The sequence below is a fragment of the Dendrobates tinctorius genome, unplaced genomic scaffold (genome assembly GCF_039654945.1).
Source record: "Dendrobates tinctorius isolate UK_male_01 unplaced genomic scaffold, ASM3965494v1 ptg000263l, whole genome shotgun sequence".
NCBI classification, from domain to species: domain Eukaryota; kingdom Metazoa; phylum Chordata; class Amphibia; order Anura; family Dendrobatidae; genus Dendrobates; species Dendrobates tinctorius.
This window is the reverse complement of record NW_027361930.1, coordinates 3,696,310-3,708,948: the sequence shown is the minus strand read 5'-3', so window position 1 is coordinate 3,708,948 and position 12,639 is coordinate 3,696,310. Positions and strand designations below refer to the sequence as shown.

The window sequence follows — 12,639 nt, the reverse complement described above, 5'->3', positions numbered from 1 at the left end:
GCTTGAACGTTGCGTGGCTGCCAAGCTGTCTGGGCCTATAGCCCATGTGGACCCTAAGGCACCCTGGTCCCGTCTCACCTAACATCTCAACAAGCTTCCCTCTTACTACCCGGCAACCCCTTCTACAATTAACCCTCTAGAGAAGATCCTATAAGGCCCCACTAGTATGCCTCCCACCTAGTGGCCCACAACAGAAGTACACATACCCGTATCTATAGTAACTATATACTAAAGTGCCCTCCTCTAATGTCCCCCAAGAAGGATGCACTGACTTACCCTAACTGTACATGAACATTGGTCACATATATTATACAATACTATATTAAAAGGACACAAGACAATATAATACAGTTCTCTACAGAATGGTACATATATATATATATATACAAGTGGCAATACCATAAAAGATGAGCGATAATACATATTTTCTATGTAGCAGTACCACAGGCATTTATCATAGATATTATCAATTAGCAATATTTAAACATTAACAATCGAAGGGCAATCAGAGGAAGGGAAGCAAGAAGGACATTATATCTCACCCCCTTACACACAGATATTCCTCATGATTGCTTGTAATTTCTTCAAAAAGCTCACTCACTACGATCTTGCCCAAATCACAACAATATGTTATCAGGACATGTTCAGAGTTGCAGTTTCATAACACTTGGTGCACCGTAGGTAGCTGATCCCTGCAGTATACAGATGATGTTAGACATAACAACTTCTCTGTATGAGAATAAAATATTAAAACAAAAATTTAAAAAAAAAGAAATCAGGGTTAAACAATTTTACATTCCAATCTTTCACTTAAACAGCAATTTTGATACATGAATAATAAAACATGACACATGTCCATTAGGTCTGTGCATGCCCAGTTCAGTACATAGGGACCAGAGCTTCTACTCCAGTATATTTACCAGTGCACAAATAAGCTGATATATACGGTAGATCAGTCAGCCTATTAGACAAGCTCTAGGGGTATATAAGAAAGCTGTTCCTTCAGTCAGTCATAGCACATCACACTCAGCTCATCACACTGTCTGCAACTTTGGTAAGGAATGTCCTTTCTTACTGTGTATTCTTCTACTAATACAAAGGGTTACGTACATTATTCATGAGCTACATTAGGACTCCAGCACCAAATCTTACCCCTGTTTTCCACCGATTATTCATTTAGCCTCTATACTTTTTCCCCAGACTTAGCTTGCATCGATTTAACCATGTGTTTCGAGGAGTACATACCCAGCACATGCATTGTCTTCGTTAATAATATGCTTTTAACCCTTGTTGTTCTGTCTTTTCCACCGCAACAAGCAATGTTTTCTAAGACTTGCTTTACCTTGAGATATAAGTCTGCAGTATCATAAATTACACTGCTAACATGTTCTTTAGAATATTCCTCCATACATTTATGATTTGGGCTAGAATGCTCGTGCTCGTGTATCAATATTTAAATTAATATATATATTTTTTTCTATTTACTTGACATATTGTATATGTATTGCAACCAAATCTTTTTTATTCTCTTCCTAAGGCCATTACCAAGGATTTGGACAGGACCGAAGTGATGGTCGTGGCATTAATACATTATTTCTAAAATGCTGCTGCAGCAATGAAATAAGTAGCATGATATTTGGAGTGCTGTGATTTCCTTCCATAATCTACAAGTGACTCCATTCCAATGAGTGTCACTGCGGTCATGACATCAGCAGGTGTGGAGTAGGATGGCATCCCAAGTCTGAAGGATTTTACAGGAGCCAGTGGCAGCAGGTTATTGGTGGAGTACTCACACAAATTTGGCCACTTCAGGACCAGCAAGTGGAGCTCTATCACATGGATATTGGGAGTCTTGCCTGGATGGGGTCACTGGGATTATAGTTCTTTCTTTTGAACATTACCTGTTTCCCTGGCCACCAAGTTTGTACTCAGTGGGAGTAAAAGATTGGTGTATCTTTGAAGGTTCCTGATCCAGTCTTTTAAGGGAATATATGCATTCTTCTTGTACAAATTTCATAACCCTTTGTTCCTCACAGTCAGATTTTTCATAAACAACATTGCCAGAGGCACAGGGCAGCTTAACGTGGTTTTGGGAGGGTGACTCCTTTCTGGTTACCCTGGATGATACACCTGAAATAGGAAGCACCACTCCTTGAGCATTTACGTGGGGAAAAAACAGTCACACCTTTGTCATGCCCCTGAGGAGCATGTAGGGGAGTGGTGTGATTACACAAAGTGCGCTATGCATTGATAAGGTAGGATCCGACTTATTTTTTTATTAAGGAAAAGGCCAAGACTTATGCTGTACACTAAATTAGAGGCAATGCCATGTGAAGCTGGTGGCTGCTGATGTCTCTTAATGAACAATGAGCGGATAAAATTACCAAATATAAAGAGAAGCAAGCAGCAAGTTACAACAAGAGAGCTTGCCAGTGGAGCTGGACACTGCTTTTGTGGCTCCCTAGACCAAGGTGCCAGATCCTCACTATGACTGCCAGGAGAAGATGCCCAGGGCTGTTGTGGAGCTTCACACACTACCAGAGCCACTATAACAACTGTTTCATCTACTGCTGCCTTCTGATTCTCATCACTGCCAAGGGTGAGTGACATCTAGCAGTACCAGAATTTACAAGCATATGCATGGCATGGAACTGTAAGCAAAGGGTAGGAAAATCAGATGTTTCTAGAAGATAGAATATTGTAGACATCTTCAATGTCAATGCAGAAAGTTCTTCAATTATTATTGCACATGCTGCCTATGCTTGCCTTGCTACCCTGGTTATGTAGAAGTGCAAAGATCATATGGTAAAATATATATCATGGTACATTTCGAATAGGAACTGTGTTTTCTGAATCCCCTGGCACTGAGTGTCTGCTGTTACACTAATCTGTCTTGCTGCTGGTTGTGGTCAATGTTTTCGAGAAGCTGATGGTCTTCAGTGTTGTGTGCTAGGACATGAGCAGCTAAAACATGAGCAACTAAGACATGTTCTCTTAAGCTTGCGATTCTGGTAATAGGAGGGAGCTAACGTATTATGGCAAAGGAACTGAAGTGGGTTATGAGATGCCATCTACATGACATTTCTCTTGGTGTGTCAGATAAACTCTTCCATGCCTTAAAGTTAATAGATTACCGAAAGCATTGCAACATCATGGGGCATCATGTGAAAGATGTAACTGTGCCTTACAAATTCAGTAGATGGGTTTCAATGTAGAGATTGGTGCACTATTGAGCTTTGTCTGTTCCCATCCCCACTGCCTGCTAATGTTGTTTAAGGGAGCGGAGCATGTGTAGCATTGCATACTAATGGAATAGTAAAGAGTTAATGTGATTGCAAGGTCCATTTGTTGCATGATTGAAATGCAAAATGCCATACAGCTGGAAGGGTAGGTCAAACAGTTGGAGGGATGCAGAAATATAAAATGTATCCATTTTTACAGATAAAGATCCATTTGTACTTATGTCCCTAAAGCAATAATAACCTTGCTCAGAATGTGGCTAGAGAATGGCAAGTGGGCATGGCATTGTCTGCAAACAATAACTAGTCCTATTGAAGACTAAGGGTAGGTGGACCTAAGTGCCTAGTTCTGAACAAATACAGTGTCAATACTGTTTCAGCTCCATATTTCTATATATATACTGTATATATATTTATTAGGTTTTTACATGCGGATGTGTGTCATTCTGTTGCAATGAGAATTTTTCTAGCGTCTAGACGGACCAAACACTGATTTGTGTATGAATATCATCATGCTGCTTAGAAATTGGAATTGATTTCTTAAAATGGTAATAGTAGTCCTTGCCCGACACAAAAATCAGAGACTTGCATGTCGAGGAAGAATATTGACTCCCTAGGGAAAGGCGTCTCTACTGTATGTAATAAGAAGCACAGACATGATCACTTCTTTTTTTTTGCTGATAAAACTAAAAGTGCAATGAAGGGCCAACAAGTCTGCAAGATTTGTCCTCTGGGTTCGCAGAATAAGTATGCTTTTACTATTGCTGGAATGAGCAGCTGCATTCCCACAGTTTGCTTCAATTGTTCATCTGTGTTATGCAGGGATCAGCATCCCAGTGCTGTATTCCCATCACTACTGCATTTCTTTACACACTCTTCGTACCATGTTGAATCATTGGTTGTACATTGAGAATATATCTGTATAGTGTGCATCATGTCACAAGAACATTACCGGCAGATCTAATTTGGAAAGGTAGAAGTAGTGTTGTGTAATGTCACATACTCATCCCAGCGATGCTAGGCTTGTCATAGACGGTTGTATAGTGATCTGTTGTCTAGAAGTGTCATATGTCACACTATATAGAATATGACTATGAAAACGATAGTCTCAAACTATTTTCTGATTTGTAAAAGCAACAGAAGTACTACATGAACCTTAATGCTCTAAATTGAGTGTGTTGTATGAAGCAACCACTCATTAATTTAATGCAAACAGCATATCTGGTACGATGACTGTAATACCAAAATGTTGGAAATATCTGTATGTGCTAGTGATGATACAGACCTGGAACCTGCTCCTTTTTAGGAACCTGATTCCTTCCTGAGATAATTAAACATACTAGATATATCTGTATTGGAGAATCATTGGATATGTTTGTGATTAGCTGATAGACAATTAATGGGAGAATTTGCATTACTACCGTATGTAGATGGAGAAGTCAGACATCTTTTTATTAGAGCTTGTTGGGGATGAATTTAGAGAAATATTCTGATTTCTGGTATTTGCTCAATAGATGTTTTTATATTTGCAGTATTATGTAATGTGCCTCGCAGTAAAAGCCCAGAGTCCTGAACTCGTTATAACCTATTTACTAAAGGATCAGCTTTTCCTCTTCTGCAATAATATCCTTTGTCAATAGGGAGCATGCAGGAACTGTTTCCTTGCTCAGATCCTTTGCTTACATATAAAATATTACATTGTATATGTTTCTATTCATATTTTCTTGTATACATTTCTATCCACATTTTTTCTTTATATTCTGTAACAATAAATAGAGTTATAACATATCTTAATAGTTTCCCTAGTTACAAAGACATAAAAAGCAGAAACACAAAACAGCTATTTATTAGTGCAGTGCTTGGCTATTTCCAGCAGTCCCATAGACAATGAATTGAGCAGAGGTTGATCATGCGCACCTATGCTTTGTTCAAGAAAGAGCCTAAGAGATCCATTCTTAGGATCTTGGGATGCGTTCTGGATCCAATGAAAAGGGGACAACTTAACATGTTGGAAATAACTCTGTTACGGTGATACTGGGACAGCGTGGAGTCAGACAATCATAGAGGCTGGTGACATATACACCTGTGGTAGTTAGAACGGTTTCACCGTCCTATTAGCAGTTCTGGCTTTCATTGCTTTGTTGCTGTTTAAACTGTTTAGTTGGACCCCTGGAGTTATATGTCTTTATTGTATCAGCAATTCTAAGTTTGTTACACTCTGCAGGTTTAAGAACCCACCTCCTGGCTTCCTTCCTTGCCAGTGAGTGTTTTACCACTTCCTGGTGTGGAGTTGAAAGAGAAATTTGGTGTTAGTAGCAAATGTTTGGAGTGATGTTCAGGAGATTTCTACATGGAGTTGGTTTGTGTTTTCCTCCCTATCCTCTCCCATTTGGTTTGTCCCTACTACAGCTCCCATTTCCCACTCAGTTGCTTTGTGAGTGTATTTGAATCAATGTAGTCATCTTTTATCCCTGTCTGTTTACCCCTGTCTGTCCGTTATGTGTTATCCTATACACATCTGTAACATACTTCCCTGGGTGAGTGAGGGAACAGATCAGTGTTAATATAGGAGCTCTTCTAAGATGCCACACCCTGGCGTCTCCACCATCTGGAGTAATCTAGGGGACAGAGATGGACTTTGATTCCCCTAGCTCGAGGGACAGGGTAGGTGCCCATTGTCCCTGGCAATAACATTACAAACTCTTTAAGTAACTTTGAAAACCCTAACATAGAATACATTCAATGGTGGAAATATAGGTCTCAACTAAATTCACAGAACACAAACTAGGGATTATGGTTGCCGTGTTTCTACAACATATTGAGAGCATTAGAGAGCCATGATAAAGGAATCTGTACGGCCGGACATGTAGTCCTTATAGTTTCTTGCTACTCTTGAGCAGTAGGTATTTGTTATGGTTCTTTATTGTGCCTCCATATGGCACTGTATTTTTTGAATGTGCCTCTATTAAAATTAAAGTCATACAGAGGTAAATTAAGGCCCCATGAAATTCTGAGTTCCAAAGTATTCAATACTACTAAATATTGAGACAAAACATTAATAAGGCCATGTGTATGATACTTAGTTTTTATGAATATTTAGCTTTCATTCATAAGCTGTCCCAATAATAGACTATAATGGTTATGAAATGACTCCTCTTTACAGTGGTTGTCTGGCCAAAAACAATGCAAGTGTGAAGGAGGCTTGGAAAATAACCAAATCCCATCTAGTCACCAGCACCCAGAGATTGTCTACCAATAGGATCCATTTACAGGGTAGTAAATGAGTAGATATTTTTGGTAAAATAAAATGGGAAAGGCCCTTTTAGAGGTGTGTGACTTGTATAACAAAGCATGGCTATCGAACATCGGGACAGCAGAGGCTCTGTGCAATAGGACAAGGTCAGTGGCTGAATGCATTTGTACATGTCCTGAAACTCTGAAATGAAGTAATTTTTTTCTTTCAATATAATTTAATTATTAGTAGCTGACTTCACTGTTGCAGAAGTTGATGTTTCCTTTCCATAATTTATAAACGCAAAGATATAAACACCCACATACTTCTTGTAAAGTCTGTAACATCTTCATTTTTATTTGAAGTGGCATCTTAAGCAAAGTATGGAGTATTATGCAATGCAGCTGCAGAAAACCTCTAAAAGCAGGACTAAATGGTCAAATGATGGTTGGCTCAATGGTAGGAAATTTCTATAGAAGCAATGTGTGACTGCCAGTGATGGGTGAACGCATGGATGTTCGGTTCGACCGAATAGTTTAAAAAGTTTACTTTGGGTACCAGAACCTGGACCCCATTAACATGAATGTTTAGTTGTTTGCCAAACAGCAAACACAGGCTCTGATCAGCGGTAAGATCATTACTGCCAGTCAGAGCTCTGCAGCTTCCACACTGTCAAATGACAGCTTGATCCAGCAGCTGTGACCGGAGGTAAAAAGATTACCTTTGGTCACAGGCGTTGGCTGATGAGGATACTGCTGACTACTGTTGCTGATAACTACACCTACTGTCGCTGATAACAGCAAGAGCAGGTTGCAACTGATGGGAGTATTCTTCAGCCAGCACCTGCGCTATTAGTAAATTACAAAAAAAGTGGCTCTGGTTCCCCTCTGTTTTTGTTAACAAGCATAGCAAAAGTGATAGCTGCAGGCTGCAATCCTCAGCTGTCAGTTTTATCATGGCTGGTTATAAAGAATAGAGGGATACCCAAGTCTTTTTTATATATTTAAATAAATAAATGGCATGGTGTCCCCACTCATTTTTGGCAACCAGCCAAGCTAAAGCAGACAGTTGGGGGTTGGTATTCTGAGGTTGGTAAAGGTCCATGGATAATGGCCCCACAGCCGCCCCAGAAAAGGTATTTCTATTAGATGCATCAGTTCTGGCACTTTTCCTGGCTCTTTCCACTTGCCCTGTGGGGATATTTGTGGCGTTGATGTCGGCTGTCTTATGGCCACTGACATCAAGCCCTCAAGATAGTAATGGAGAGGCATCCATTGAAGCCCTTGTGCCCTGTTAAAAAAATACGGTAATCTGTGGTGGACTTGCTGAGCTCAGTGCTGCACCCTGAGACATATGACAGTTTTGAAGCTGCAGTACTCTGACCAGTGGTAATAATCTTACTGCCGATCAGAGCCACAGATAGAAAACACCCAATTTTCGGGCTGCCAAACCCGAACAGTAACACAGACTTCCTGGAGAAGTCTGTGTTCGGAGTCAGTGCCCACACAGTAGGAGAGTGGTATCGACCCCGAACTTTACTGTTTGGGTCCAGCCATCTATAGTGACTGCTGCTGCACAATGGGGTGAGAAGCCCCTTTTGTATAATCATTTGCTCTTGTGTAATCATCAAGTTATGTCATCAAAATGCAGTGTTTTATACAACTACTTACTACAGACTTAACATGGAAATTTTTGATTGGTATTAGGCTGAATTCAATCTTCTGTGTTTCACTACCCGAATATGGATCACAATGTCCAGATTGTTCACGAGTTTTCAGACTTGAACTAACAGTCCCATTTATATCTGAGGTTTTTAGTTCTGGTCAGGAAATGTGCGATCAGTCTGGGAATTGCAGTCCACAAATACCGTGAAAAATGGATTTCAAAATTTGGTTAACATTTTTTTTTATTTGGGTGAAGGGTTCTTTTCTCATAGCCCTTATGAATTCTTAATATTATGTAGTCTTTCATCAAAATGAGCCAATATTTACAACCCTTGGCACAGCATTTACGTCGCATAACCAGTTGGAGAGCAATATTTTCATCAGTGGTTCATTTCAGTTCCCATTTATCATATTATTTCATTAGAGCACGCAGTTATTCATTTACTTACGAGTATATATGCATGCATTGCATTAAGGGACATCAGTCATTCATTGAATTACATTGTATCCCTTACAGTACATAAGTACAGATCTAATACTCTTTTTAATTATCTGTTCACTGTTTAGATTTGTTAAAGGAACGTCATGTTAACAAAGCATAATAATTTAACTGAAAAAAAAAGACATTTTCAATTTGGTGCAAAATTTTTTTTAAAACCTCTTCATCAGTGTATGGAATATACACTGATGAAGATGTGTTTAATCATTCTTGCAATTGTTTATTTTGCAATTGTCTTTAACTGTAAGACTAGGCAAAAGGTCTAGACATGGGGATTATTAAGCCTTTCAATCCTTTAAACTCCCTAGTTCTTAATCATAGCTAGCAATAGAACTAGTTATGACTAAGAAAAAGGAAGTTTAAAAGTTCAAAAAATGTAATAACCCCCATGCCTTAAATCTTTTGCCTAAACCTTATATGGAATATACACTGATGAAGATGTTTTTAACAATTTTCGAATTAAACATTGATTTTATCTATTCACATGTGCTGCATCCCCTATCACCTTGGAACCTTCTGTGTGGGATTGACTCTTCCAAGAGCTCTTGTCCACCATGTTTCTTGTGATAGGAGGGTGGGGTGAATAATTTTCTCCTATTTCTGGATTTGATTTTCAAGTTTGCTGGTATGTTGCCAGTTTTCATTTTTTTTGAGCAGGTACAATCTGCCTAGCTCTGCCCCTTTTCTAGACACTTTTCAGAAGTGCCTTGTATGGTCATAAAACTTTATTAAATGTGGCAAATGGCATGTGTTGTAGTATACTGCCTCAATTTTCATGTGTAAGTCTGACACATTGTGCTTCAGTTTTTCCATATTAGGCTAATTCTGTATTCGGCTACAAACTTTTTTTTTTTTTTTAAATGTATTCAGTTGTGTTTAAAAATGGAAAGCCAAACACCTATAATATGCAGGATATAGTTAAAAAATATAGTACTAGATGGGCCATGAAAAAAGAACCTTGTTTTCTTCTGTGGTTTATACAAAATAACAGAAGAAAGTCTTACTTCAGATGCTGAATATCCATATGGCTGCTGACCATAATATTCAGTAGGAAACTGTGATACACCACACTTTTCAGTTTATTCCCATTCTTTCACTCTTGCACAACTAACACTTGGTATAGCTTTTGTAAGGTATGTAGTTCTGCTGGGGATAATTTTTTGTGTTAATTTCCTTGAGTTTTCCACAATTCTCTCCTGGATGCCTACCGAAATGATAGATGTCTGATTATGAAGTTGTCTATATATAATTTTCTTTTATAACATCAACCTCAATATTACTTCTTATTGCTGGAAAGGGCCAGTAATTGTCCTGTTTCTTTGAATGTATCTGTGTACATACACCTCCACTACCACAATTCTTTAACTCCGTGTTGGACACCATAGCATACAAAATTACTGCCCTCTGCTGTATCGCTAGACCGGCAGGAAAGGATATGATGGACCTCAATTTATTTTTTTACATGTTGAAATGAAATCTGAGTTCTGATAGCTGTGGACAATGAAAACAGTTTGACTGTAAGACACTTTTGGTAAATGAGTTACAGTACAAACCATCTAAAGGAAACTGAGTTTTGTGTTCTGTTTTTTTACCCACCCTGTAGATACGGTATGACTGCAATTATTAGATTTAGCATCAATATGCCTGTTTTGACATGCACATATAGCTTATTATTTTTTCAGCCACAGAAGGGTTAACTGTTTATTAACAAAAAATCCCTCAACAATAAATCTCCCTTAGCACCATTGATTCCATGATGCTGTACTTGAGAAGTTTACAGGCATAGACGTGGACGCATGACACCCACCAGTGCTGTTACCCTCCGACATTGTATAAGAATTATTTAGAGTTTGCCAAAGTGTACGGAAAACCAATGTTCTTATTTTTTTGTCTCATTTGTAACCTCGCCTTGCATAGCGTATCTCATTGGAAAATGAGATTATGCTGTGTAAGGCTCTGCCTCGTTTATAAACAATTTTTCAATGTCAAAGCTCAATTTCATGCCCCAAGCCCCTTTTTTTTTCTATTTTTTTTTTCCTATTTGCTGTCCATAATCAGAAATTTTGTAGCAAGGAAGAAATATGTTCTTGCATTAAAATATTAACTGCTGCTTTCTAGAAAATACAAACCAAAAATAAAGTAATTGATAACTCTTTATCACTATAGACAGCGTAATGAAATTCAATTTGTAAGTGCGTGCAAGTGTGCGATCCTTTCAGTTTTCACTTCTTCATCTGGCAATGAGCAGGTCACGTGAAATCAGGGTATAAGTAGAATTCATTTTAATGACCTTGTGGCGTTTATCCATCAACTGAGGGTCGTAAACACAAAATTTGCCTTCACCGTGACTTGTAACTGAATATATCTTTTTGCAATTTTTATTTTTTTCTGCAGTGGTACTGTATCTTTATGCCATCAGTCCAAACTATGCTCTTTCCCAGGCTGTTAGCAGATGTAGCTTTGCCTTGACAGCATGGCAGAATCACAGGAGGACTGAGTCTCATCAGATCCAGCAATCCAGTCAGCTTCAGAGCGTCACAATCAGGCTGTAAAGCATGGAACCCTACTTATGCCGCTTGCTACTTACCTCTGTAACTGTTCAGGCTAGGACTGCAAGGTGGTCAGTAACCTTGGCAATGAACTGTACACTATAAGATTAAAAATGCATCCGAGTCTCAGATCTGATAGTATTTTTACTAAAGGATAAATTGTGAAATTATATGCTTTCATAAGCACTTTGCTGTTTTATCCACTTACAAACTCAAGACAGTCATTTATGAGTAATCTGTTCAAGTACAGTTGTACTCATGCATCGTTGGCGTGGCCAAACAGTTCAGTGTGCCTTACCATCTACGTGTTTTCCATCTAATTCGCTTCACTCCTCTGACTTGATTGCCAGCTCTGGCTTTACATGAACAAGAAGAGGTTGGAGATAGATGTACTGTAAGTGGGTAAGTGCATTGAACTGTCTTACCATTCTAACAGTGTACCAAGCAGCAGCCATTTTGTGCCCATTAAAGCATTTCCAGCCTTTACAATATTTCTTCACATGCCTGACAACTTTTTTTTTACATATATGCTTTAGTTTTATTGTGGGCTGTAACTGAAGATGGATGGGGACTAATAGGGTAATTTTGAGAAAAGGTGTTTTGATGTGTTTCAAAATCAGAATAATTGAATAAAATAAAAAGTTGCATTCCTGTTCTAATTCCAGGGTCTGGTAGCTCCCCTTCCACTTTGGTCTCCCTTTTGTGTATGGACCTTTAGACCAGTTCTGTATGTGAAAGGGGTTGGCTGGCTGGCTGACTAAAGGCCCCTTTACATTTAGCGATGCACCAGCGATCCCGACAATGATACGACCCGGTCAGGATGGCTGGTGCATCGCTAAAAGGTTGCTAGTGAGCTGCCACACAGGCAGATCTCACAGCAATGCAGCAGCAATACAGCAGTCATTACTTACCTTTCAGACGAGGCGATGAAGACGTCCTCCCGTCCGCATCCACGCGTCGCTCGTCGGCGCCAGCAGGAAGCCCAGAAGGAAGCGGCCGGCGAGAAATGGAGCTGCGCGATCTCGTGCGATCAACAACAGACAGCGGGGGAGCTGGTCGGAGGTAAGTATCACACATAGCATCGGTGATGCTTTAGCTACTTTAGCTACTTAAATAAGGCAGTCTCCTGTCTTTGAATCATATTTCACTTATTTACATGGCACTCTAACTCAGTTTTGTAGCTAAACTAGCATCTTTTGTCTCTCAGTCAAATTTTATAAGTGAATTCTATTTTAAAGCCTATACCCATTGCCTTCTCCCCATCTCTGCCTCTCAGTACTTTGTCTGTAACATTAAAGAGAATTTGTCAGTATGATCAACCCTTCTAAGCTGCCATTTATTTATTTTACTCACATGTATAGTGCCATTAATTCCACAGCGCTTTACAGACATCATCATTGTCCCTATTGGGGCTCACAATCTAGATTCCCTATAAGTATATCTTTACAGTGTGGGA

At 39.1% G+C, this 12,639-nt stretch overlaps 1 protein-coding gene across 1 annotated transcript in view; it reads left to right on the top strand.

Moving 5' to 3' along the window:
- Positions 1–1,013: 1,013 nt before the first annotated feature.
- Positions 1,014–12,639, top strand: part of TMEM132E (transmembrane protein 132E) — an 861,007-nt gene continuing 849,381 nt past the window's right edge. Inside the window, exons 1-2 of the mRNA XM_073558935.1 lie at positions 1,014–1,054; positions 1,538–2,599. Of these exons, the coding sequence (XP_073415036.1) occupies positions 2,488–2,599 (112 nt within the window). The 5' untranslated portion in view covers positions 1,014–1,054; positions 1,538–2,487. The remainder of the gene's footprint in view (positions 1,055–1,537; positions 2,600–12,639) is intronic.